Source organism: Moschus berezovskii, chromosome 26 (genome assembly GCF_049115385.1).
Source record: "Moschus berezovskii isolate FMDL1 chromosome 26, NW_MosBer_1.0, whole genome shotgun sequence".
In the NCBI taxonomy this organism is placed as follows: domain Eukaryota; kingdom Metazoa; phylum Chordata; class Mammalia; order Artiodactyla; family Moschidae; genus Moschus; species Moschus berezovskii.
The window spans coordinates 43897226-43924884 of record NC_142485.1 but is presented as its reverse complement, the minus strand read 5'-3'; the positions used below and the strand labels follow the sequence as shown (position 1 = coordinate 43924884).

Genomic DNA, 27659 nt, shown 5'->3' with positions numbered 1-27659 from the left:
TAGGCTCTTTTTATTTTCTCCACCAGAAGCTAGAGAAATCTGGAGCTGAGCAAAAGTGTTGTATTTTATTTTCACTTTTGGTTTGTACAGAATACATAGTTAACATTGGAGGAAGTTCTTTTTATGTTTTTAAGTAGGTCAAAGCAGAGAACAGAATTGAAAGAAAATTCTGATCCGTTTTATTATTTGAAAGAGCATGTTTTGGTGTTTTCTCCATTGGCAGACACAGCGTCTAAGGTCAGAGTTTTAATGAATGTCACACTGACTGGGTGGGTGACGTGCAGCTTGGTCAGCTCAGGAGCGGATGGCCCCTTGTCGCGCCCTGCCCTGAGTTCCAGGGACACAAGGTGGACGATGCTGCCCGACCCTGGTGGGAGGACACATGGGGGCAACTGCCGCTGTCACACCTGGAGCACACCAGGAACACACCTGGAGCACACTGGGAGCACACCGGGAACATACCTGGAGCAACCAGGAGCACACTGGGAACACACCTGGAGCACACCGGGAGCACACCGGGAACACACCGGGAGCATGGGCCTTGGCCCCTCCAGGGAGCCCCGCCTCCAGCGTCACACAGCCCAGGACCAGCTCCAGCTCTGGTCGCCTTCTCCCGTCCCGGGCCCTGGCCTCTCCCCCGCCTCCTTCACATTCCATCCCTCCTTCCTGTCTCTATTGTTTCTGCCCAACTGGCGGTCCAGACCCACAGGGTCCCTCCGGTGACCGGGGTCTCCCTCCATGTCTGTGTTGACCGTGCTGCAGTGTCTTGCCTGGGGTCTGCTGGGGGAAGAGCTCCCGCCCTGACACTCTGGGAGCCGTTGGAGGAGATGAGCAGGACATGGAGCCTGAGGGTCACCGTGAGCATGGAGGCTTCCCCAGGCTGGAAGGGCATTTCAGCCTTGCCCCCAGCACCCAGCCCCTGCCAAGGTCTGCGCGTCCCAGCCCCGGGCACACAGCCTGCCATGCCGTCCTTCACAGGAAAGGGCCCCAAACACTGTGGGTCGTGAGCAGCCTGCTTCTGAGTCACTCATGAAGCTGATGAGGTCCCCTGGCCCCCAGCTTGAGTGCACACAGAAATATAGCCTATGATGCTGCCTTTCCCAGTGTTGTTCACACAGTGTGTTCTGTGCCAAGGGCGACAGGCGTGCCAGCCCACGAGTCAACTCCTCTGACTTCCCACTACAAACATTCAGTCACACACAGGCCCTGTCATTCTTAACTGGTGAACGAGAATGAAGTAGAATGTTCACCCACACAATATTACAACGTTTCTGTAGTGACTGACGGTTTCCCAAGGGCCTTTCTTACACTCTCTCGAATCTAACCCCAGCGTCTGATGTATACGCAATCAATGAGGCAGAGAGATTTACCAGGCTCATGGCTGGCAAATGCTCAAACCCCAGCATCCGTCAATGAAGAATTTTTTTCAGCAACATTTCTCAAACGCCTGCCTGTCACAGGCCAGAGACCAAACCAGCACCTGACGGTGATGCAGTGAGCGGTCACAGCCTCCCGGGTTGGTCCGCGTGCTGGACACTCGTCACTCCCGTCAGCCCTGCCCCCGTGTGCTGGGATGGGGGAAAGGGTCTGGACAGAGGTGGGGTCACTTCAGACGGGGTGTGGAGGAGTCAGTCTCAGAGCTGACCCACGCCCTCAGCTCTTGGTCGGGAGTCAGCCTTTACTTCAGACTGTGTGGAAGCACCCGAGGCCTGAGTCCTTTGAAGTGCTTGAGGCAGAAATCAGAAAAGGCCCGAATGGTAAAGATGGATGGTTTTTCTAAACTGCACCTGGAAGGCTGACTGCACATTATGCTCGGACTTTTCACTGTGTGGACAGGCGGCACCCCAGCTCCCGCGTCGTTCAAGGCTCAAGTGCACAGGCTCATGTCTGTGTATAAAGCTTCCAAACGCTAATAAAACAGAGAAATAAAAGGAAGGTCACTTGCAAAATAAGAACATGAATCTTAATATAAAATTGTCTGGTCCCTGACAGACGTGTCCAGAGGGAAGTGGAGAATTGGGGAGCTCGTTTCTGGGTGAAGACTTGCCAGTAATCTGGACCAGAGGAGGGAGCCTCAGAGACCCACCCGCAGGCTGCTCTGACCCTCCAGGTGGAGCCGCACACCACAGTTCCCTCCATCAGTGACCGAGCAAAGGAAACTGAGAGCACGTTGGTTTACATACAGAGAAGAGCTGCAGTCAAGCCTCGGGCCATCGTCGACAGGAAGGCAAACGCTGATATCGCACAGGACAGCAGCCGGTTCTCCAGGGGGTGGGGTTGCATCCTGCTTCTTGGTCCGCGGGGGTGCTGGCCACATCCCCCCAGTGTGTGGCATCACAGCCGCCCCAGACACATGTCCGGGCTGCCCTCGAGGGCGCCCCACTCAGACCCGTGGTCTTGCACTGTGACAGCCTGGAACTGGGAAGCCCAGCTGTCTTGCTCTGTTATATTCCCAGGGCAAGTGTGCCTGGCATGCGTTTAAAACAAAACAAGAAAATTGTGGACTGAATGGAGAAGACATGTCCCCACATGGATACCTAGTATTTGATGGCATTTTCTTCCTTGGTTTCAGCTCCTGGAAGAGATTACTAGAAAACCCCAGCCTTTGTCCCTTTGCCATGCTGCTTGAAAGGAAGAAAGGACATTTTAATCTCCTGCCTGAAGTCTTCAAGCAATAAGCAGGAGATACTGAAATCTACACTCACCTCGACCTTAAGAAGATGCCTATTCAGAAATTGTAACTGTCACTCAGTTCTCTCAGCAAGTAGAAAATTAGAGTAATAATTGTCTCTAAATGCAGCAAAGATTACGCATAGATTCGCTGAGGCTGTGGATACTGTGAAAAGAAGTTTATTCATTCATGAAAGCACTTGATGTTTCGGGATACACGCTGGCCACCCTCACGCCTGCCACTGCAGGTTTGTGACCCTGTAATGTGCAGAAGAAAGCTTTCTTTCCTGAGGCATGCTGGCGTTTCAAGTCACTCCCCCGTTCTTTTGACAGTCTGCAGACATATGCTTTGGAATCAGCGTTGCAACCGCTTTTGACTCTGGTTTACTCTCCTTCTGTATTGAAATCTATTCTGTCAAAGACTGCAAAATTGGCAGCTTCAATCAGAAACAAAAATATACAAGCTGATTTCATTTGTTTCATTTCATTCACAAGCTGCTGGAAAAAAAATCTTTGTTTTTTTTTACAGAAACATGTTTTTGATTCACAAAAATTCCATAAGCAGCCAGCACGAATGCGTCTTCCCTGGCACGTGGCTCCTCCCCATCCGCCTCCCGCCAGCCTCCTTGGAGCGCCCGCCCCACAGCCGAGCCCCTCTCTCTCCAGGGCGCTGGCGGGGGAGCCGGAGCCTCTGTGAGCCTCTCTTCTGCCTACTGCTCGAGTCCCAGTGAGTTAGAGCCCCCAGCCTCACCTCCAGGAAGCCTTCCGCAATCACCTCCTCTCTGTCGACAGCTTCCTCTGGCTCCTTCTCTATTTGCCCTCTGCACCTCCTTCTTTGCCCTAACTAAGCCATAATCCATTTTATTTTATGCCTGTCTCCTCTACTGAAATGTATTCTCATTTGGAAGTAAATTTTCTTAAAAAAATAAGTTTACTTTTTATTACAATAGTTATTAATGTATATATGGTCCATGTAGAAAATTTAGAAAACATAAATATAAGGAAAAGTCACTGAAAAGCCCACCATTGCTGTCTCCCAGTGATCATTGCACATCCTTCCGCTGTGCTTCTGTGCATAATACAGCATCTCTGTCTTTCAGGGCTTCCCTGGTGGCTCAGCGGTAAAGAACCCCCCTGCCAATGCAGGAGACAAAGGAGACACGTTCAGTTCCTGGGTCGGGAAGATCCCTGGAGGAGGAAATGGCAACCCACTCCAGTATTCTTGCCTGGGAAATCCCATGGACAGAGGAGCCTGGTGGGTACAGTCCATGTGGTCTCAAAACATCGGACAGAACTGAACATGCGTGCACAAGCATGCACATCTGCCTTTACAGTATAGAAACGTGTCCAAAGTTTAAAAAGTGCTCTCCCTCATGGACATCTCTCCTTGGCTAAATACTAGTTCTTGTGCATATTATCCATGGCATGATTTAGTTGATATTTTCAGCCACCCCATCAGATATTATCAGTTCCCTTCTTTGACCCTAATGATCAGTTCACAGTCCCTGGCACGAATCCTGTTGTCCCGGGACATTGTTGGGTCAGAGGCACCCACAGATCGAGTCTTCCGACTAGTGGCATAAAGCGTGGGCCCGCATTACTGCTGGGCATGAGGTGGGGAGCAGCCTCTGTCCCACAGCCTTGTCTGTCTCCAGTTTGTCAGGATTGCTGAAACTGACCCCCGCGAGGAGAGAGGTGAGAGCCTGGATGCCCGGAGAAGCCCAGACTTCCCTCCTCCTGATCTCTTCTCCCAAGCGCCCCCACTCCTGTAAACCTGTTTCCCCAGCGGCTGTGTTGCCGGCGTTTCTTCTTCCTCCCTCAGTGTCTCTGGCAGCTCTGCACTGCCCTCTGTGGTCTTGTGCCCACCTGCCTGCCCAGGCCTGGACCGCTCCCCGGGGTCACCATCCCTTGAAAGCCACTCAGAGGTGTGCACTCAGCACCTGGCTGTAGGGAGCTTGGACGTGCTGCCCCCAAGCCCTGCTCTGCGGCTGGGAGTCCCTGGACCGCACCTCCCTGAGGGCCAGGCCTGTGGGGGCCCAGAGTCTCCGTCCTGTGAAGCCCCCTCCTCTTCCACATGAGGCTGGCGTGTCTCTCTTTCATGGACCCAGCCTGGCCCGGGGTGGGGGCCGTTTCCGCACCCAGGCTTCAGGGAGGATCCGTGGAGTGTCACTGTGGGGTCTGGGGGGCTCGGTGCCCACACACTCACCCTCACTGAGGGGCGCCCGCTCCCTGCATGTTGGCAGGGACCCCAGAAGGGGCATTCATCCTGCCCTGGGCTGCAGTGTCCAAAATGGAAGATGAAGAAAAAGCACTTTCAGCTGATAACTCTGCCCTTGCAGCCAGCCCTGCGTGTCCCTGGCTGGGACGGTGACAAATGGCCCAGTAGCCCCATCAAAACTGGAGAGATGATAGATGAACGCATCTGCAGAACACGCTCACAGAGAACAGGCCTGCGGTGGCCGCGGCGGGCAGGAGGGGTGGGAAGGACTAAGGGGTTTGGAGTTAGCAGATATGAACTAGTGTATACAGGGTGGGTAAACAGCAGGTCCTCCTGGATAGCACGGGGAACTGTATTCAATATCCTATGATAAACCACAATGGAAAAGAATATGAAAAACAGTGTATATCTGTATAACTGAATCACTTTGTTATACAGCAGAAATTAACACAAGGTTGTGGATAAACTGAACTTCAATTAAAAAAAATGTTTTTAAAAACGTGGAAAGATGGCAAGACTCCTTTTACAATGAACCCACTCCAGTATTCTTGCCTGGAGAATCCCCATGGACAGAGGAGCCTGGCAGGCTCCATGACGTCCATGATTTCGCAAGGAGTCAGACAGGACTGAACGACTAAGCACAGCACAGCGAGAGTGTACTTAAGCCTCTAAAGATTAACCACAGGACAAACCCCACCTCTGTAGACTCTGTCAGCACGAAACTGCATCATCCCCTGTCTCCAGAAAGAGGATTGTGGGAGATGCCCTTCTCCAGCGTGAAGAGTATGTGCACTGGGTCCTTGGACTACCGAGCTCCATGCGATGGTGCCGGCGCATGTGGTCTCACACAGCCCTCTACACCCGGCCGCTGCCTGGTTCAGTTTTGGTTTTTGTCAGCGTCACAGCTGGTGGAGTGTGAAGAGACCACTCTGCCCTGAGACACCCTGTGATGTGTGTGCTGTGTGAGGACCTCGGGCTTCCCAGGGAGTGGGTCAGCACCGAGTGCAGGCCTGCTCCTTCCTCCCCACTACGCAGCCTGCACGCTCACCGTGGACAGCACACGGCCTGGGTGCCGGGACTCAGGGCCGGGTGTGGCCCGGTGCACAGGCCCTGGCGTACAGGCCCCGGTGTGGGGGCCACGACCCAGCCCTGGGTTCACGCCCCGTGGCGGCTCTCACAGGCCTCGAGGGCTCCTCCTCTGGTCTCCTTCTTCTCCTTCTTTCTTCCTCTCCACACTGGAGGCCTCTTTTGTCCAGTTTTCTCAAGGTTCAACTGCTTTCTTACCACAAGGAAATAAATCTGTTATCAGTGGTTTTTCCAGGTGCTGAGACTACATTTTTTCCTCATTCTACTTTTCTAACATTTTCTCACTTTTCCCATAATGTTTGTCACTTTTATAACAGGAGGAAAAGCAATGATTATATGTGAACGTCCTTTTGAGACTTGAGTGACGAACCATGAGGAAGCGTGTGACGTTCGGTGCTGAGTGCCCATGACGAGCCGTGTCTTCGGGGGCCGCATCCCCAGGAGGCAGCTAGGGCCCTGACGCCCTGTGTGCTCTCCCCAGGTGCCCCAGGACGAGTGGGGAGGGCGCCCCATGGGGGGCAGAGACGACGAGATCCCCTGCAGGAGGATGAGGAGCGGGAGCTACATCAAAGCCATGGGCGATGAGGACAGCGGGGACTCAGACTCCAGCCCCAAGACATCCCCCAAGCTGGCCCTCCGGCCGGAGCCCCTGCTCACATCCATCGGACAGAGGCCGCTGGGAGACCTCCAAACGTAAGCCCCCTGCACCTCCCCCGCCCCAGCCCAGGACTTTGCTCACATAAGCCAGCGGTCAACCCAGAAAAAGCCCAGGATTGAAAATATTAGACTCAATAGTCATCAATTTAAAGTCCTCTTTAAAAAACCTTTCAGACCTTTGGTTGCACTTACTGCGTAGTAATTAAGGAAATATACGAGGGTGATTTCTGTCAGGCGTTAATATTTGAGCACCGGTCACAGCCGGTGACCCATCCGTGTCTTCTCAGATCACTGCAGGTATTTATCAGGAGCTGCTGTGTGTGTGAGACAGTCACAGTAGGGAGTTTTCTGTTTACAGTAACTTTTCAGGTGCATATGTAGGCAACAAAGTTTCTGCAAGGTAAGAAGAACAACCAGATTAGTTTTACAAATATCATAGAATATGCTTTATATATTTGTCCAAAAATACATTGTGGAGTTTTCAAAATTGAAATATAGTTGATTTACAATGTTGCACCAATCTGTGCTGTATAGCAAAGTGATTTAGTTATACACATACATACATTCTTTGTTTAAAGTCTTTTCCATTATGGTTTATCCCAGAATATTGGGTATAGTTTCCTGTGGTTTTGTTCATCCAGCCTGTCATAGTTTGCATCCGCAGTCCATCCCCCCCCACCCCTCCTGGCAACCGCAAGTCTGTTCTGTGTCTGTAAGTCTGTTTCTGTTTCATAGATAAGTTCGTTTGGGTTATTTTACATTCCACATATAAGTGATATCATACGGCGTTTGTCTTTCTCTTTCTGCCTTACTTCACATAGTATGATCATCTCTAGGTCCATCCATGTTGCTCAAATGGCATCATTCCGTTCTTCTTTATGGCTGAGAAATGTTCTGTTGCAGATCTGTACCACATCATCTTTGTCCACTCATCTCTGCATGGACAGACAGGACGAGTCCCGGTCTCGGCTACTGTGACTCGTGCTGCAGTGAACATAGGGGTGCATGCTAAGATACACCTTTGATAAATTTAACTCATTTACAAAATGTAAACAGAGAAAACTGGGAACTTGGCTATTCAGTTGAACGATGAAAACGCGACTGCAGTTATTCGCTGTCAGCCTGTTGTGTGTTTCTGGTCCTTACAGCTAAGTCTAGATTCACGTGCAAAGAAGCACCTGCTTTTCCCACCACGAGCTGTGGCTTCTCTGGTGTGGCGGTTCAACAAGAGGGTGAAACATCAGGTCGACGCTGTTCCTGGGGCATGTGCTACATTCTCCTTATATGTGTGCAGATTATTCTCTTCCCCCGAATCTGACACTGCAGTGGATGCGCGACATGGAGCAGTGTGCCGTGTCCAGACAGTGCCACACCTTGTAGGATGACTGCGGATTCGCAAACTCCATGAAACTCCCATAGCAAGTTGCTCCTTGTGTTAAGATACGAAATTTCTCTTGAAAATATGTTACCGGGAAGTACATCAATTAAGTTGTTGTTATTGCCTGTTAGGATCTCAGCACATCTTAGGATTTTATAGGTTTCAATATCATTTCATTTATTTTCTTTTTTTTTTTTTTTTTGAACAGAGGAAAATTTATGCGTCGAACCTGGACTGGTCACTTATGATAATATACATGCTACAATTCCATTCTCTCCAATCATTCCACCTTCACCCTCTCCCACAGAGTCCCAAAGACTGTTCTAAATGCCTATGTCTCTTTTGCAGTCTCTTATACAGGGTTCAGGTTACCATTTTTCTAAATTCCATATATATGCGTTAATATACGGTATTGATGTTCTTCTTTCTGGCTTACTTCACTCTGTATAATTGGCTCCAATTTCATCCACCTCATTAAAACTGATTCAAATGCATTCTTTTTGATGGCTGAGAAATACTCCATTGTGTATATGTACCAAAGCTTTCTTATCCATTCATCTGCAGACGGACATCTAGGTTGCTTCCATGTCCTGGCTATTATAAACAGTGCTGCAATGAACATTGGAGTACATGTGTCTCTTTCAATTCTGGTTTCCTCGGTGTGTATGCCCAGGAGTGCGATCGCTGGATCATATGGCAGTTCTATTTCCAGTTTTCTGAGGAATCTCCACACTGTTCTCCATAGTGGCTGTACTAGTTTGCATTCCCACCAACAGTGTAAGAGGGTTCCCTTCTCTCCACACCCTCTCCAGCACTTATTGCATGTAGACTTTTGGATAGCAGCCATTCTGACTGGTGTGAAATGGTATCTCATTGTGGTTTTGATTTGCATTTCTCTGATGATGAGGGATGTTGAGCATTTTTTCATGTGTTTATTAGCCATCTTTATGTCTTCTTTGGAGAAATGTCTGTTTAGTTCTTTGGCCCATTTTTTGATTGGGTCACTTAGTTTTCTGGAATTAAGCTGCAGGAGCTGCTTGTATAATTTGGAGATTAATCCTTTATCAGTTGCTTCATTTACTATTATTGTCTCCCATTCTGAAGGTTGTCTTCTCACCTTGCTTAGAGTTTCCTTTGCTGTGCAGAAGCTTTTGATCTTAATTAGGTCCCATTTGTTTATTTTTGCTTTTATTTCCAATATTCTGGGAGGTGGGTCTTGGAGGATCTTGCTGTGATTTATGTCGGAGAGTGTTTTGCCTACGTTCTCCTCTAGGAGTTTTATAGTTTCTGGTCTTACATTTAGATCTTTAATCCATTTTGAGTTTATTTTGGTGTATGGTGTTAGGAAGTGTTCTAGTTTCATTCTTTTACAAGTGGCTGACCAGTTTTCCCAGCACCACTTGTTAAAGAGACTGTCTTTTCTCCATTTTATATTCTTGCCTCCTTTGTCGAAGATAAGGTGTCCATAGGAGCGTGGGTTTATCTCTGGGCTTTCTATTTTGTTCCATTGATCTATATTTCTGTCTTTATGCCAGTACCATACTGTCTTGATGACTGTGGCTTTGTAATAGAGCCTGAAGTCCGGCAGGTTGATTCCCCCAGTTCCATTCTTCTTCCTCAAGATTGCTTTGGCTATTCGAGGTTTTTTGTATTTCCATACAAATTGTGAGATTATTTGTTCTAGTTCTGTGAAAAATATTGTTGGTAGCTTGATAGGGATTGCATTGAATGTATAAATTACTTTGGGTAGTATACTCATTTTTACAATATTTATTCTTCCAATCCACGAACACGGTATATTTCTCCATCTATTCATGTCCTCTTTGATTACTTTCACTAGTGTTTTATAGTTTTCTATGCACAAGTCTTTTGTTTCCTTAGGTAGATATATTCCTAAGTATTTAATTGTTTTCATTGCAACAGTGAATGGAATAGTTTCCTTAATTTCTCTTTCTATTTTCTCATTATTAGTGTATAGGAATGCAAGGGATTTCTGTGTGTTGATTTTATATCCTGCAACTTTGCTGTAATCATTGATTAGCTCTAGTAGTTTTCTGGTAGAGTCTTTAGGGTTTTCTGTGTAGAGGATCATGTCATCAGCGAACAGTGAAAGCTTTACTTCTTCTTTTCCAATTTGTATTCCTTTTATGTCTTTTTCTGCTCTGATTGCTGTGGCCAAAACTTCCAGAACTATGTTGAATAGTAGTGGTGAGAGTGGGCACCCTTGTCTTGTTCCTGACTTTAGGGGAAATGCTTTCAGTTTTTCACCATTGAGGATAATGTTTGCTGTGGGTTTGTCATATATAGCTTTTATTATGTTGAGGTATGTCCCTTCAATTCCCACTTTCTGGAGAGTTTTTATCAAAAATGGATGTTGAATTTTGTCGAAGGCTTTCTCTGCATCTATTGAGATAATCATATGATTTTTATTTTTCAGTTTGTTAATGTGGTGTATTACGTTGATTGATTTGCGTATATTGAAGAATCCTTGCATTCCTGGGATAAAGCCCACTTGGTCATGATGTATGATCTTCTTAATGTGTTGTTGGATTCTGATTGCTAGAATTTTGTTAAGGATTTTTGCATCTATGTTCATCTTAAATGACCTCCCAAAAGCTCAGCTCTTTCACCAGGGAGGTTAAAACTGTGCCCATGTTATGGAACAAAACCCTGACTCAAAGGGATGAGGTGCCTTGGCCACATAAGGGACCAGGGGTTTGAATGAAAACGGTTATTGTAATTCCACGTTCAGGGAAAGTACTTCACCTGAATAGCAGGAGTGCATGCCAGGGACCACGTGCTTTCTGTGAGAAAGGAGAAGGTGGTTCCAAAGTTGGGTTTAAAATATGGCTATGAGCAGAAAGTCTGGGATTTAGCAGCTCCCGGGGTGTGTTTCCCTCCAGCACCACAGAACTTCACAAGCGGGAGCTGACTGACAGGCAGATTAAGATTCAAATGATAAACATAAGAATTAGCATCTTCTGACCTCCTTCAGGTTTTTATTCTCCTCTTGGTGTGTACAGTTAATTCTATTGATTTTAATAATGGTATTCAAGAAGGCAGATAAAATAGCCAGAAATAGCCTGGTAATTCTACTTTAGTTCTAATTGGATAGATTGATGTTCTTACGGCTGAACTATCATACAGGCATGCTGACCCCTGGGGGTTTTACGCGCCTCCTGCCTCACATAAACTCTCCTGTGTGGTGGACTTGCCCAGCAAGCCTGCTTTGATCTGCCTGGCTGAGACCTGCAAGGGTCTGGGGCTGCCTGTCGTCAGCCCTTTTGAGCCACGTAATGTAACCCCGCTCTGTGAAGGCCTGAGCTCTGGGAACAGTGGTTGTGTCGAGCGGTGTCTTGACTTGCTGCCGTTACAGCAAGACAGCAGCCAGTCCTCCCGTCACACGCTGACCATGCTTCCTCATCACACGCGCAGCGACTCTTGCCCTCACCTTGCTGTGCTCTCTAAATAGTGCAAGGTGACGGAAAGTCTTTTCACTCTAGGAAGAAAAGTGAAGCAAAAACAAGCAAGCAAAGACTTGTCACACTTGTCTTACTGCCCAGAATTCTCAAGAGTTGTGCTGACTGATCGAGGACAAACTCTGTCTCTCTGTGGGTCAGACCCTGCCCACAGGCAGATGCCACTGAGAGCTATTATAAATGAAATGTAAATTTCAAGATGCTACTGAATCCAATTTACTAGGTTTTAAATGAGTTTATGTATTAATATCTGGAGAGTTCACTTTTTATTATTATGAAAGGTAGACCAATTAATTTAATTTTAGGGTTTTTTTCTGCTTAGTTGAATTGAGAAGTCAAATCTAATAATTTTGAACATCTCCGAGTCATTCTCTCAAGAAGGTAGCATTTTAAATTTGCAAAGGAGAGCTTATGTTATGAATTACTTCGTATGTAAAGATAAACTCAGGTGGGTTACAGATATAAACATAAGCATCATGTTGGTGTGTGTGACTGTATACAGGTGTCTGTCTATGTCTGCGTATGTGTGTACCGGTGTGTCTGTATGTCTGCGTGTGTGTGTATAGGTATGTCTGTATGTCTGCGTGTGTGTGTACAGGTGTGTGTATGTCTGCGTGTGTGTGTACAGGTATGTGTATGTCTGCGTGTGTACAAGTGTGTGTATGCGTGTGTGTGTACAGGTGTGTGTGTATGTCTGCATGTCTGACTGTATACAGGTGTGTGTGTATGTCTGTGTGTCTGTGTACAGGTGTGTGTATGTACATGCATATATATGTACATGAATCTGCATATATGAATATTTTACAATCTTGAGTTGGAGAAGGCATATCCCAACCTTATTCCACAGTGAGAAACTACAAAATATTGACTTATTTTAATTCAAAGGCCAGCAAACAAATGAACAAACTAAAAGTACTGTCACCAAAGTAAGGCAATCATGAAAACCTGGGGAAATGCCCCATGATACAGGTGACACGTGCTCACATTCCTAACACAAAGAGACACCTTGCAATCCAGTCAGGAAGAGATGAGCACTGTGGCCATATAAATGGGCAGAGGCCAGAGAAGACGTTCACATACCACATCAGTGACTGAAAGTCTGGGAGAGTTTTAGCATTCCACTGAAAGCTAAAAATATGAACTCCCGTTCTAAAGTGTAAAGGTGCAGAAATGCAGTGGTGCCCACTAGTTCATGTGTATCACAATAGGAAGCAGTCAGTTGCCCACACGCCCGTCAGCAGGGATCTGGTCCCACAGGTGGGGCACCTGTAAGAGCAACACAGGTAAGATGCTCTTCATTGTTACAGCATCAGTAATGGCAAAAGTTACAGTAACCCAGAGTCCACCATGATAGTACTCACTGAACAATAGATATATGCAAGTATTGAAACAGTAGAATATTATTAATAGGATATACTAGAATATTTGGGGAAGTCAATGGCAACCCACTCCAGTACTCTTGCCTGGAAAATCCCATGGGCGGAGGAGCCTGGTGGGCTGCATGGGGTCGCGAAGAGTCAGACACGACTAAGTGACTTCACTTTCACTTTTCAGTTTCATGCATTGGAGAAGGAAATGGCAACCCACTCCAGTGTTCTTGCCTTGAGAATCCCAGGGACAGCGGAACCTGGTGGGCTGCTGTCTATGGGGTCGCACAGAGTCGGACACGACCGAAGTGACTTAGCAGCAGCAGAATATTAGGCAGCTATAAAAATGAGGAACACTTCTGTGTGCTAATTGTAAAGCAATCCAGATTACATCAACTTTAAAAAGCAAAATACAGGACATTATTATATAGCTGCCACTTTTTTTTAAAAAATATGAGAGACTGAGAATCTCTTTATGTTTATTGTAATTAGAGATTCTCTGTTTTTTAAATTTGTTCATGTATTTTTTGGCTGTGCTGGCTCTTCGCTGCTGCATGGACTCTCCTAGCTGTGGGGAGCTGGGGCTGCTCTTCGTCACAGTGCTCGGGCTTCTCTTGTCGGGGAGCGCAGGCTCCAGGGGTGCAGGCTTCAGGAGTCGTGGCCCCTGGGCTCAGCTGGTGCAGCTCCCAGGCTCTGGAGTGCGGGCTCAATCGTTCCGGTACACGGGCTCACCTGTTCTGCAGCCTGTGGGACTGAAGCTGTGTCTTCTGCCTTGGTAGGTGGACTCCTCCACTGAGCCACCGGGGAAGACCCGATGCTGCCACTTTTATATGATAAAATGGGACAGTAAGACTAAAACGCATGTCAGATTATATTATATAAAGAAACAATAGAAGAATAAATAAGAAGCTAATAAAAATGTGTACATCTAAGGAGCGAGGAGGAAGTAGGTGCAACAGGGACGGACAGGACGCCTCAATTTGCCGCTTCTATACGGTGTTGGCCTTCATTTATGCAAACGTGCCACATATTCAGAAATATCAGAGCTTAAAAGATGCAATAAAAGAAAGTAAAACCCACTCTCAAGAGGCAGAGCAGCCAAGAGAAGATTTAGAGATGACTGATGACAGAACCATCAGGAGAGAACCTTAAAATAATGGATTAATGCCATAAAAGATCGAAGGGAAAATGTGGAGTACTCAAAGCAGAGAGAGAAAGCATCAGAAAGAGGGAAGCAGAAACACTGCAGGTGAAAACCATGGTGTTGGAAGCAAAGGTTTAGTTGCTGGGCTCATCAGTAGATGCAGCACAGTCTGAAGGCACAATTTCTCTTCCCCAAGGAGGTCAATCTTTTTTCTTAAGACCTTCAACTGATTAGATGAGGCCCACCCATATAATGGAGGGCACTCTGCTTTCCTTGTGTCTAAAAATTTATATATTAATCACATCTAAAATCCCTGGGCTTCCCTGGTGGCTCAGTGGTAAAGAATATGATTGCCAGTGCAAGAGATGTGAGTTGAATCCCTGGTCCAGGAAGATCCCCTGGAGAAGAGAATGGCTACCCACTCCAGTATTCTTGCGTGGGAAATCCCATGGGCAGAGGAACCTGGCAGGTTATGATCCATGGGGTCACAAAGAGTCCAACAGGACTGAGCTACTGAAGCATGCACATCTAAAAAATGCCTTCACAGTGCTGTCTAGACTCAGTTCAGTTCAGGTCAGTCGCTCAGTTGCATCCAACTCTTTGTGACCCCATGGACTGCAGGGCTTCCCTGTCCATCACCAACTCCTGAAGCTTGCTCAAACTCATATCCATCAAGTCAGTGATGCCATCCAACCATCTCATCCTCTGTCATCCCCTTTTCCTCCTGCCTTCAATCTTTCCCAGCATCAGGGTCTTTTCCGGTGAATCAGTTCTTAGCATCAGGTGGCCAAAGTACTGGAGCTTCAGCTTCAGCACCAGTCCTTCCAATGAATATTCAAGACTGATTTCCTTTAGGATTGACTGGTTTGGCTGTCTAGACTACTCTTGACCAAATTGCTGGGTCCCACAGTCTAGTCAAGTTGATACATGAAATGAGCCAACAGACATAGCGTTGGAAAACAAATATGTGAAAGTATTAGTCATGGTTATCTCTGGGTGGTGGACTTCTGGCTGAATTTCATTTTCTTTTAAATAGTTTCTGAATTTTTTCCAAAAGCATATGTTAGTGTTAAAATAAGAAAAGATATCGAAAATCAGTTTTATTGTCTTGTCTTCTAAGCCTCCCTGTAACCTATAAGTACTGTTTCTTCAAATATAATACCATATTTAAAACAAATTATCGTTGTGTTGTAACGTTACTACAGTAATAAATTTATGCTCAGTGACTTTATTAGACTTTTCGGCTTCAAGTGGAACTGTAATTTAATGTGGATTTTAAAGCCATAAAATGGAGCTTATTCCCAGTAGTACTGCCATATTTTGTGTCTCCAGGGCTCATTTTACAGTAGGAGATGCTCGGGGAAAGGCACGTGTCCTTGGCGGTAGTCGGGGCTTGGTGTTATCACCGGGGAGCCTCTTCCTTGATGTTGCGAAAGGGGTGAGCATTTGAGGGTTACTAGCCTGGACTCTCTCTGAAATCACTTCCAAGCCCAATGTCATCATGTGTACTTGGGGAGGAGCCTCCGCACTCCTGGACTCCTTTTCCAGCACAGACCCCGTCCCGGGGCCAGACCCTCCCAGTACCGGGTGACTTCTGACTACTGCAGAGTTCCCGTACTGAGATTCCTCTGTTTGTCCTTTTCCTGCGCGTTTGGTGTCATGATTCTCTTTTTCCGTCGTCTGTGTCTTTCTCTGCTTCCTGATCACATTAGCGCCTCCGCAGATGACGGTGTCCACTCATTTCTGTTTATTATCCTGGTGGTGGTCATGCCGTGGCTCTGCAGCAAATGCTGTTAGCTGATGGGGACTCCACTCATGATCTGTTTCGTGGTACAGTCACACTATTATTTTCATTTCAGATGGAGGCGCATTTAGTGATTATCTCCAATCACAGCAGGATGGTAAATTTTACTGTCAATTAATTCCTACATTTGTATGGTGACTATTCAAATAAATGTTAAAGTCAGCATTTATCATTAGATACAGCAATAGTAAAAAAAATCTCTTTCTTCTTAAGTAGTAGTAGCACGTACCTCTTATACAGTGGTAGGTAGTCAAACATTTAACCTGTAAAATCAGCAGTCAGAAAATACAATGGAGTGAACAGAATGGAAACAAACATTTATCTGCTGCAGTGTTTTTTAATTTCCGATACTAACAGGGAAAACACAGAACAGAGTGGCTGTTGCCAGCAGAACAGAGCATGTTCTTCACATGCTGGCCCAGGAGTTTACCTGGTTCCCTGTTGGTCTCACTCTCCAGACTTCATACTAAGTCTCTTGAGAGCGTCAAACTCACCCCCATTTTCCTGACAGAGTTGGTGCTTAATAATGTTTGATGGACAGAATTGCTTTTAAGGAAATTTTAACAGGGGCCATTCTGTGGGGTTGGCTTCCCTGGTTGCTCAGTCTGTAAAGAGTCTGCCTGCAATGTGGGAGCCCTGGGTTCAGTCCTTGGGTCAGGACGATGCCCTGGAGAAGAGATGGCAACCCCCTCCAGTATTCTTGCCTGGAGAATCCCATGGACCGAGGAGCCTGGTGGACTACAGTCCATAGCGTCACAAAGAGTCAGACTCGACTGAGTGACTTTCACTTTCCTTCTGTGGGATTGTTAGTGATGATTTTCACTAGAACCTTCTGTCCCAGGCATCTCCCTTGTTACGCTAATAATTGTCTCAAAAGCTATTCCTGAAAGCCATAGAGAACCACTGAAGAAATTCAAGTCAGCTAGCAGATTCCTGTTCCAGAAAAGTTGATCCAACTGGGTGGACACCATTAGGTGTCCATCAGGAGGCCCGGGGGAGTTACCAGGGCTGCCTTAGTGATGGTGTGTGGGCTGAGAAAACCAGCCTGGAGGCAGACGTCCTAGGGACAGAGTGGAACCCCCAAGGCTGTGACTCAGGCAGGGCTGGGGTGGCATGCAGTGAGTGGCTGCTGTGAGGAGGGCAGGCATGGCAACGGCGCCAAGTCCGGCCGGGGCAGGTGGTGCGCAGTTCCGAGAGGGCTCGCCCCCACAGTCCTGGTGGCCAGGCATGAGGACGCCTGCTCTCTGCCTCTGCGGGGCTAGGGGGGCGTCAGAGGACAGCGGGCACCCCCAGGGACCAGTGCTGCTGCGGTATCCCACCTTCCTGATTCAGACGGCAGGGCCCACGGACAGGCAGGAGAGGCCGGGGGAGCAGCCAGGGTCTCGGCCACGTGCAGAGACGGAAGGGCTTCCCGAGGAAGGGACCGTCCCGGCCGTCCCCATGCTGGATGGTCCAGAAGAGGCAGGGGCTGCACCCCGGCCCCCTCCTTGGGGCAGGCTGCTTCTGCGGTGGCTGGTCTCACCTGTCTCTCATGGACTCTCTGCGTCTTCCGTTCTCTTCAAAATCCGCATTTTCTCACTTCCTCTTGCTGCCGGTTTGATCAAAGAGCACTGCGTGTGGACTGAATTTTTCTTTGATCTCCACGACCTGGAGGCATTTAGTGTTTACTGCCGTCCTTGTGTGCAGACTCTGCCCCCAGAGGGAGCTACGTGCACACCGGCCGAGCACGTGTGTCAGGTCTGTGCCGGCCCAGTGGCACCCGGGCAGTGTGTGTAGCTCAGTGAACTGCAGGTGCGTAGGTACCGAGGTGGTTAGCGGTGACATACTGGTTGCCGTGCTGATGGATCATCCCCTCGCTGCACCGGTGGTTACCTGTTAGCCACCAGGCTGGTTAGCCTGACCAGCAGTGCTGGCTGTGCCCTGCTTGTTAGGCCTCTTCTTAAGGTGTCCATCTGGGGGCTCAGAAGGCTGGTCACTGGAACACACACCCCCTCAGATGGGCCCCGAGAGCCCCTCCGGGAAGGGGCAGGCCTGAGGGACACCGGCCCCTGATGCCCTGGCCTGAGGGTCCAGCCAGGCACTGGCCTGAGTGTGAGTGTCACGTCATGGATCTGGCCTGGTTCCACCGCCCTCAGATGGGTGCCCGGGACAGGGATGAAAAGGGAGCACGTCCTGTGACTGTGTCTCCGGGACCAGGCCCGGGAAGGACTAGGACAGTTCTAAGTGCTTCCCAGGTGGCTCAGCAGTCAAGAACCCGCCTGTTAATGCCGGAGACTCGGGGGTCAGTCCCTGGGTCGGGAAGATCCCCTGGAGGAGGGCATGCATGGCTACCCCCTCCAGTATTCTTAGCTGGAGAATACCATGGACAGAGGAGCCTGGCGGGCTACAGTCCACGGGGTCGCAGAGAGTCGGACACGACTGAGGGGCTGAACAACAACAAAGTCAGGCTGCATGTTCCCTCAGAGTTCTCCAGGCAGGGCACTGCCGTTCACTGTTTGGCCAGTGAGTATTTGATGAGCTCCAGCACAAGTGGTCAAACTCTAGTCTCCTTCGCAAGAAGCCTTCCGCCCCTGCTGCCCCCGCACCTGGACTGCACATCCCATTTCCGCATTTGCGCCTGCGCACCCCAACATCAGGGATCCCCTGCTCATGCCCCCATTTCAGTGCCCAGGCCGTGTAGGGTCGGACCGCCTTGGGCACAGGCCATCCGGCATGTCCCCTGGACAGAGCGCCTGAGTCCAACAGACCCTGGTGTGCTCAGAGCTCTGCGTTTGCTTCCCAGTGTGGTCACCCCGGGGCCAGCCCTGATGCAGACACAATCCCAGTCTCCAGCACCCTCAGGAAGACTTTTCACAGGTGTGTTTGTTGTTGCTTATGGATGATATGGATAAAAATGCAGGTCTCTGAACGGTCCCTCAGTGGGACGCCCTCGCACACAGCCCCAGTAGACCTGCATTCCTCTAAGTGTCGGGGGTCCAGAGACTACCTGCCACAGAAGCGCCTCAGATGTTTATTGAAGTTCAGATCTGGAGCTGATGACGCCCGTGTGAATCCACCTGGGGTGTGTGATCCGGAAACCAGCAGGGCACTGTGATGCTGTGAGCTCCTGGGAAACGTTCAGTGGGTGGTTTCTTGTCTCCCTGACACTAGCTTTTAATATAAACCAGCAAGTGTCAGAAATTTTAGTAAAAAGAAAGGCTCTGTGCTTGCTTAAAAACCCATCTCAGACATAGAGAAAGGCGTGGAGACCAACCGCAGTGGAAGGCCCTCAGGCAGCAAGACGAGCCCCCAAGACGGTCTTGGCCATCCCTGAGCGCAGCTCTCACCCAGCGCGGCCCAGGGTGGCCACGGCCTCCGCGGGGTACTCGCTCTGCGCCAGGATGCACACACTGCGGCAGCCACTGTTTAGGCGGCGCAGCGTGCACAGGCCGGCAGGGGTGGCCCTGAGTCCCCACCGTCCCCTGCCTCCCTCAGTTCAGTTCAGTCGCTCAGTCCTGTCCGACTATTTGCGACCCCATGAATCACAGCACGCCAGGCCCCCCTGTCCATCACCAAATCCCAGAGTTCACTCAAACTCACGTCCATCGAGTCAGTGATGCCATCCAGCCATCTCATTCTCTGTCGTCCCCTTTTCCTCCTGCCCCCAATCCCTCCCAGCATCAGACTCTTTTCCAGTGAGTCAGCTCGTCGCATGAGGTGGCCAAAGTATTGGAGTTTCAGCTTTAACATCAGTCCTTCCAATGAACACCCAGGACTGATCTCCTTTAGAATGGACTGGTTGGATCTCCTTGCAGTCCAAGGGACTCTCAAGAGTCTTCTCCAGCACCACAGTTCAAAAGCATCAATTCTTCGGCAATCAGCTTTCTTCACAGTCCAACTCCCACATCCATACATGACCACTGGAAAAATCATAGCCTTGACTAGACAAACCTTTGTTGGCAAAGTAATGTCTCTGCTTATTAATATACTATCCAGTTGGTTATAACTTTCCTTCCAAGGAGTAAGCGTCTTTTAATTTCATGGCTGCAATCGGCATCCGCAGTGATTTTGGAGCCCAAAAAATAAAGTCTGACACTGTTTCCACTGTTACCCCATCTATTTCCCATGAAGTGATGGGACCAGATGCCGTGATCTTTGTTTTCTGAATGTTGAGCTTCAAGCCAACCTTTTCACTCTCTTTCACTTTCATCAAGAGGCTTTTGAGTTCCTCTTCACTTTCTTCCATAAGGGTGGTGTCATCTGCATATCTGAGGTTATTGATATATATATATATATAACCTGCTGCTGCTGCTGCTGCTGCCTGTCCCTAGACCCCTGCTAGACCTGGAGTGAGCGAGCGGGCTGGCGGGGCAGGAGGGGCGGCCACCACACAGACTCACTCAGCCACACACCAGGGAGCGGGGGTCCCGGAAACCCTGACTCCAGACTGGGGTCTCCTGGCCTCGAAGCCTTGCTCTCCCCACCCTCAGCCATCCCTCTGCAGGGGCCAGAGAAGCTCTGTGACCAGCTGGAGGAGGACAGCCATGTCTGTGGCCCAGAGTCTCCCGTCCACCACCCACAGGGCAGGAGACCCCAGGAGTCTCTCGTCCACGACCCGCAGGGCAGGCAACCCCAGGAGCGTCTCACCACGACCTGCAGGGCAGGCGACCCCAGGAGCCTCTTGTCCACAACCCGGAGGACAGGTGACCCCAAGAGCCTCTAGCCACGACCCGCAGGGCAGGCAACCCCAAGAGCCTCTAGCCACAACCTGCAGGGCAGGCGACCCCAGGAGTCTCCCAATGCTCGGCTCTGACCACCTGGAGGGAGCACCCCCAGCTCTGTGTTGGCTTCAGGAACTCTCCCGCCTTGTTGCCTGAAACACCGCCTCTGGGTAAGATGATTCCTTTCAGCACCTGAGGCCCTGCGCTAGACTCACTTCGGTGCCCACCACTACCCCTCCTGGACACTTGGCGTCTCTCACCTCTGGAAAGGAACGGAACGCGGCCCTGTCGTGACTCAGAGGCCGAGGCTGTGATGGCAGCTCCGCTTTGGGACATGCCACTGCTCGGTGTCATGCTCATCTGAGCTGCTAGTTTATCACACAGCTGTGATGATGCACCACGGGCTTTGAAAATGTGTGTGTAGCACTGAAGTAACACAGGCACCCTCCCGAGGTAGCGATCTTTGTGCAGAGTCTGTAGCAACTGCGTGGGGACTTTTGGGCCTGGGGTCACCTCCCAGGAGGGTGAGTGCACCATCATGAAATGAGCAGGCCATCATGAAATGCGGCCCCAGAGATGCGCAGGGGCTTCGCAGGATGCGAGCACAGTGGCTGCGCTTGGTGGGGGTTGCGTGACTGCTCACTCTATGGCCTCAGGGCCTTCCCCACCCAGGGAGGCCAGGGCCCCTGGACGCACCGTGAGCCAGTGACGGTGCCTCCTCTGGCTTCTGAAAACCCCTCCTGAATCATCACACTTCAGTTGACAAGTGACAGAAAACTAAACATGTTTCTTTCCACACCTGATTCCTAACCCCTTGACTAGGATATAATTTACAGACCATGCAGTTCATCCCCTTGACGTGTGCAGCTCAGTGGCTTGTGGTGTATTCACAGGTCCCTGTGATCAGGACGTAGATTCCCGCTGAGGAGCCGCCCAGCTCCCCCCACCCCCACCCGACAGCCACCCCGTGTCCTTTCTGTCTCCCCGGTTCGCCGGTTCCGGACGTGTCATGGACGTGCAACCCTGCAGCATGTGCCTTCGTGCCGGCTTCTCCCACCCGGCATGTCTTTAAGGTTCCTCCATGCTGTGGCCGGTGTCAGCCTCCTCTGCTGTTACAGCCGGGTAGTACTCCGGCGTGCGGCTGCAGCACCGGTAGCTTCTCCCACACCTCATCGACGTTTGTTTCCACTTCGGGCTCTTGTGACAAATCCTGCACACGTCTCTCGGTGGACAGTTACCTTCATTTGTCCCGCACCTGGGGGTCGAGCTGCCAGATCTCTTGGGAATATCACACGTGACCTTCTGGGGAGCTCCCAGACTGTTTTTAAACTGGCTGAACATCCTCTACTAGTTAATAATATGCATTTTCAATGTGTCCTGTGTTGTGTGGTATATATAAATATGCGTGTTTGTATGAAATGTGTCCCTCATGTTAAATTTTTCATGTTCACGTCTACAGCTGTTGCTTTAATCTCTGAAGGCTTACAGGCACATCACTTTGTAACGAGAGCAGATATTTTTCATGATACATTTATTTCCATTGATGTTGACAGAGTGTCATAACACGGAAGATAAATAATTGGAGCTTTTCCTTAACACTCATCATTCTTTCTGATGTTTTAATCTCTTTGCTCTCCTCACAGTGGGATCTAGTTCATAATCCTATGTGCAATATTGCCACTTTTTCCTCAAAATGCAATTCAGAAGTTGAACTATAAGTTAGTTTGAATGGGAAAAAAAGAGGATGTTTGGAAAGACACCGGATCGGGAAATTTAATCCTATTGAAGCATATGTGCTGCCTTTTGGCGGAGCCCGGGGGACCCTGGTGTCCCTCGCAGACGCTGTCATCTGTGACGGTCTGGTTGTAGCGTCAGCCGCCTCTGGGAGAACTTGGCATCCAGGAGGCACAGCTTTGTCGTCTCTCAGTGGGCTTAGAGGGCCCTGAAGCCAACAACGGACTCTTTTAATAGCAGAAAGGACACGTATGAGAAAACATGGGAGGGTCTCACCTCAAGAAAGACCTCCCTCAGAGCCACTTTAGTGAAGCTGGTCCCTGCCAGCCCCCCATGCACACACTCCTGGCTGACACCCCCGGGCTGACACGAGGCCTTGCAACCTTGGGAATGAGGAGGGGCAGCCACGCTGCCGGTAGCTTGGATCTGTTCCTGGACAGGGGCCTTCACCCTGGGAACGGGAGCTGCCTCTCATCAGCTGAGTGTGGGTGGTAAGCCCTGTCCCTGCTCCAGAGGATCTGAGAAAGCACACAGGTGAGGTGAGTGGTGCTGCGGGGGAGTCGGCCTCTGCCTCTCAGCAGTGAGGTCTCTAAACAAACAGCCACTGAAGAACTGGGGCGGTTGAGCCCGACAGAGGACAGAGGCCCTTCTGAACCCAGCGTGACAGCAGGGCGCACCAGGCGGGAGCCCTGCAGAGCCAGCCCTGCACAGAGCACGGCCATGGCCTCCGCAGCTGTTTGTCTGTTAGGACGCGTGTCTATGAATTCACTGTGTATGCAGAGCATGTGCATGGATGCACGCAGCCTGGCTGCCTGAGGACTGCAGGCTCTGCTCCACGTAATCGGACCAACACAAATGGAGAGAGAAACTTTGACGGAGACTGAAGTGTTGGCACGGTGTTAATTCTCTCCAGATCGAGGTGTCGATTCAGGGCAGCCACCGTTTTTAAAGAAACTGGCAGGAAGAAGATGCTGAGGATCTTAGAAGAGCCCAAACAGTCTTAATAAAGAGCCAAGTTGGGCCAGCCGCTCGGGCTGCTTCTCTCCCAGCCTGGGCCCAGCGTCCCTGCAGGGTTCCCTACTGCCACTCAGGAGAGCGGTGTTTAGAAACGAAGGTCCAGCCCCGGGTGTGCTCACTGTCGGTTCCCTTAGCAGCAGAGAGAGCTGGCACACATGCATATCTATGTCATTTATTTTGTTTATCCACTGGCATGTGTATGATGCCAAACTTGGATTCACACCCATGTCTCTATCTATAATCTAGTACTGCATGGTTCATTCTAGCTTTCCCCCACCCCACCCCCACCAACGTATCTGTACAAGATACGTTTAAATTTCCTCTGAGACTTCCTCTCTGAGCCAATCTGGAAGACTGTCGTCTAACTTTCACATATTTGGGGATTTTCCAGAAATTCTTCTGTTATTGATTTCTAGTTGTGTTTATTTTGGTCCAAGAACATACTTTGTATGATTTCTGTTCTTTCAAATGTGTTAAGGTTTGTTCTGTGGCCCAGAATATAGTCTATCTTGGTGAATGCCCACTCGACACTCACCCGAGGGAAATGTGGGTGATGCTGTGTGTTTGGAGGCTGTCTGCTCTTAAGACAAGGATATTGGTGTCAGAATAGACCAGCGTTGTTTTAGCCTCAGCACTGCTGATATTTGGGGCAAAAAATTCTTTTTGGTTGGCAGGTGGCTGTGTGCTATAGAATTAGGAGCATCTCTGGTCTCTACTCAGAGGCTCCCATCCCCAGGCTGTGACAACAAAATATCTACACGTGTCTCCAGTTGTCCCTTGGGGGTGAAACTTCTCGGGTTAAGGAAAACTCAAATAGAATAAATCAGTGTGACTGAAGAGTGACTCTCGCCATCAAAATTTAAAACGTCTGCTCACCAAAACACTCCCAACAAGGAGGGAACAAGGCAAGCCACAAAGTGAAGAAAATACTTGAATATCTGACAAAGGATTTGAGTACAGAATATATAAAGAACTCACATAAAACAAAACTAGAAATAACCTGGTTAAAAATGCGGGGGTAGGTGAAACGTCTCTTCACAAAAGAAGATGTACAAGTGACCAGTTGTCACGCTGTTTCTCACCCAGGAGGAGACCCCACTTCACTTTCAGTCAAGGGCGAAGGCTGAGCAGCGCATTGTGAGGGTGTGTGGGGGGGGGTTACAGAGGAGGAGGCCGCCCAGAGCCATCACCTGCACAGCTCACAGACACCGTCTGTCTCGTCTGTAATAACCAGTGGTGCTTGTTTCTCTGTTCTGTGATTTCTATTTCAGAAAAAAAAGCACTGCGTTTTATGATGACTTCACCTAGGTTTGCTCTTTTCCAAAAAAATTAAACTTCTGAAATGTTTTGTTCAGACAGACTCTCACAAGGAAAGGTGGGGCCGCATCTGAGCACCCCTGACCTCGTCAGCCCCCAGGTGTGCCCTGAGACCCCTCTCCCAAACTCCACAGACGAGCCCGGGCTGCGGGTCCCGCCCCCCGTCCAGGCCTCCTGAGGGTGGACTGAGCACTGTACTGTGGCAGTGACCAGGGGCTCTGCGTCTGCACCCCCACTCCTGCACACCCTCTGAGCACCCGTCTCTGCAGGGAAGGACTGGCAGGGCTTTCCTGTGCGTGTGGCATCAAGTCCAGACTCCAGAGGGGGCTGCACAGGCCCCACTGGTCTTTTCCGGAAGCTACTCCGCAGCCACGTCTCCCCACAGCCCCTCTGTCCACCCTTGTGCCCTCGGACCATCTGTGACCCCGTCCGCGTTCCGACCCTGTAGGTCCAAGTGCGCCTTGTCATAGTAGCGCCAGATTTAAGACAGTGACGTCTGCCTTCCTCTAGCCTAAGGGACACGTTTGGGACGATGTTGGGAGCATGCTGCTAGTGAGGGTGCCTTGCTGCTCCTCTGAACTCCATGTGTAACTGGGTGCCCCGTGTTTATGTCTGGTATCATCCCTCCATCGTTGCTGGCATCAGCGCCTGGCAGCATTCCGGGCACCTGCTGGTGAAAGTCTGCAGAATTTACCAGGAGGCACACAGGCCTTTCCCCACAGCGCTGCTGGTTAGAAGAGGAGCACCGTGAGGAGCAGACCCAGAGCAGCAGGTCTGGCAGTCTGGGACGCACAAGAGGGAAAGCAGGGTGGGTGGGCAGCTTGGCCCCGAAGCCCGCAATGCCGCCTCTCCTCTCGGTCTCCAGCCCAGGGCCCTCCCACCTTCCAGTCACACAGGGAACCGATTCTGAGCCTGATGCCGGCTTTCTGTCGTCCTCGGGAGGCTTTTCAGGGCTGGGAGGTTTCAGCTGTCCCCAAAGAGAAGGTCCCCAGGGGCGGGCTCTCCGGTGTCACTTCTAGGGTCCGAGCGCCCAGCCCTGCATGGGGTGAACACAAGCACCCCTTCTCCTGTGACTGCAGTTAAACCTTAGTCTGAATATTTCCATATTTACACACTCAGTCTAATTATGGAAATAATCTGGAAAAAGCACTTTCCCAACAGTCCCCAGGTCTGTGACCTGCAGGGCTCCCTGGCCTGCCGGGTGTGTTGGAGGATGCTGCTGCTGCTGCTGCTAAGTCACTTCAGTTGTGTCCGACTCTTTGTGACCCCATAGATGGAAGCCCACCAGGCTCCCCCTTCCCTGGGATTCTCCAGGCAAGAACACTGGAGTGGGTTGCCATTTCCTTCTCCAATGTGTGAAAGTGAAAAGTGAAAGTGAAGTCGCTCAGTCGTGTCCGACCCTTAGCGACCCAACGGACTGCAGCCCACCAGGCTCCTCCATCCATGGGATTTTCTAGGCAAGAGTACTGGAGTGGCTTGCCATTGCTAAGCCACCATAATGAAGTGGGGCTGTAGTTAGGGACCAGACCTTTGCAACCTCTGCTCCTCTGACTCAGCTGCCCAGATCTTGGAGCAAAAAGCATCAGTTTTGGAGCCAGGCTGCCTGGGCCTGGAGTCTAGCTCTGCGTTCGCTCTGGGGGCACCTGGGCGTCTGCGTTCACTCTGGGGGCACCTGGGCGAGGTGGCTCCCCATTTGCAGTGAGGCCCAAGCATGTGGGGTCCCTGTGAAGACCGACGGGCTGGTGCAGGGTGCTTCCAGGGGCTAGCATAACAGCGCATCATGAATGTTGGATGTCTGGAGCCTGTGTGTGAAAGAAAACCCGTGGTTAGCTTCCTGTAGTGGCAGCTCATCTCTCAGTGGCTGCCCAGTGCTGGAATAAAGAGGTGGTCGTGAGTTAGAAGATATCTGAACGTAGAATCACAAATACAGACTCCTGTGTGGGTGCCACCCAGCCATAGTTCTGAGTCACCCCACTCACAGTGCCAGGCTCTGGGCTGGAAATCTGGATACAGAGATAAAGAAGACACAGCCCTGCTTTTACAGATGCTGAGAACTTAAATGTGAGAATGTTGAATCAGCAAAGAGCAGTGTTAACAGAAGGAAAAGTATCGGGGACCAGCCTCGATATGGCCCAGGGTATCCTCGGGATGAACCGCGTCGGCGTCAGAGAGAGAGAGAGAAAGAGAGAGAGAGAGACAGGGGCTGATGATTCCTTGGTTTACTCTGGAAACCAATAAAACCCCAGCACGGGGTTTGCTCTGTTTACATAGGCCGCAGGTGCCCTCTCGAATCACTGGAGGTACCCCACCAGGGCACCCCCTCGAGTGGGTCTTAGAAGCCCAGGCAGATAAGTAAACTCAGAGGGCCCAGCGCTCCAAGGATCTCAACCAGAAAAAGGAGAATAGAGAAAAGGATGGAAAAAGAGAAAGAACGACACGGGGAGACCAAGCTTCAGTGAGCAAGGCCCAAAACTTTATTTTCCAGTGCTGCTTTTATACCCTAAGTTGTGCACATAAAAAATAGAGAAAGAGAGGTATAGAGTCACGCCAAAATCACGCGGGGTCAGCAGTCTTGACCCTTATCAGGATCAGGGCTCATTTTTGTATGTCTTGTGATATACAAAAGTTTTGGGTGGTTTACATCATCTTCTGGCCAGGTGGCATGCTAACAGTTTATGGCCCTCTCTCCTAACAAAGGTTAGTTAGCTAGAAAAAGTCTTATATTCTTTTAAGATGATTTTCCTAGAGTCAGGTGCTAGACACATGACAAAGTTACATTCCTATAAGGCACAGGTGTAGTGAGCTACAAGAAAGGAATTTATTAACTTAAGATCTGATGTGGTTAAATCAAAGGCTACTACTTATATTCTCTATATGTGATTAATATATTTCCAAGGATACAATAGATAGAGGAAACTTTGCAGCAAGCATTGATTCAACAATGAAATCTTTTTTAGTACTATTGTAATGATTTTAACTTCTTCAGCAAATTCCTGTATTTTAGAATATTAGGCTTTCTGTCCTTGCATGGCTGGGAGGCTGTAAACAGTCACATTCGTAGTTGTAAGAGCCTGGACAAACTTGTCAT

At 49.7% G+C, this 27659-nt stretch overlaps 1 protein-coding gene across 1 annotated transcript in view; it reads left to right on the top strand.

The window, feature by feature from the left end:
- The window catches only part of DLGAP2 (DLG associated protein 2), a 690510-nt gene that overhangs the window by 608677 nt on the left and 54174 nt on the right, over positions 1-27659 (top strand). Inside the window, exon 7 of the mRNA XM_088832602.1 lies at positions 6456-6667. Within this exon, the coding sequence (XP_088688728.1) occupies positions 6456-6667 (212 nt within the window). The remainder of the gene's footprint in view (positions 1-6455; positions 6668-27659) is intronic.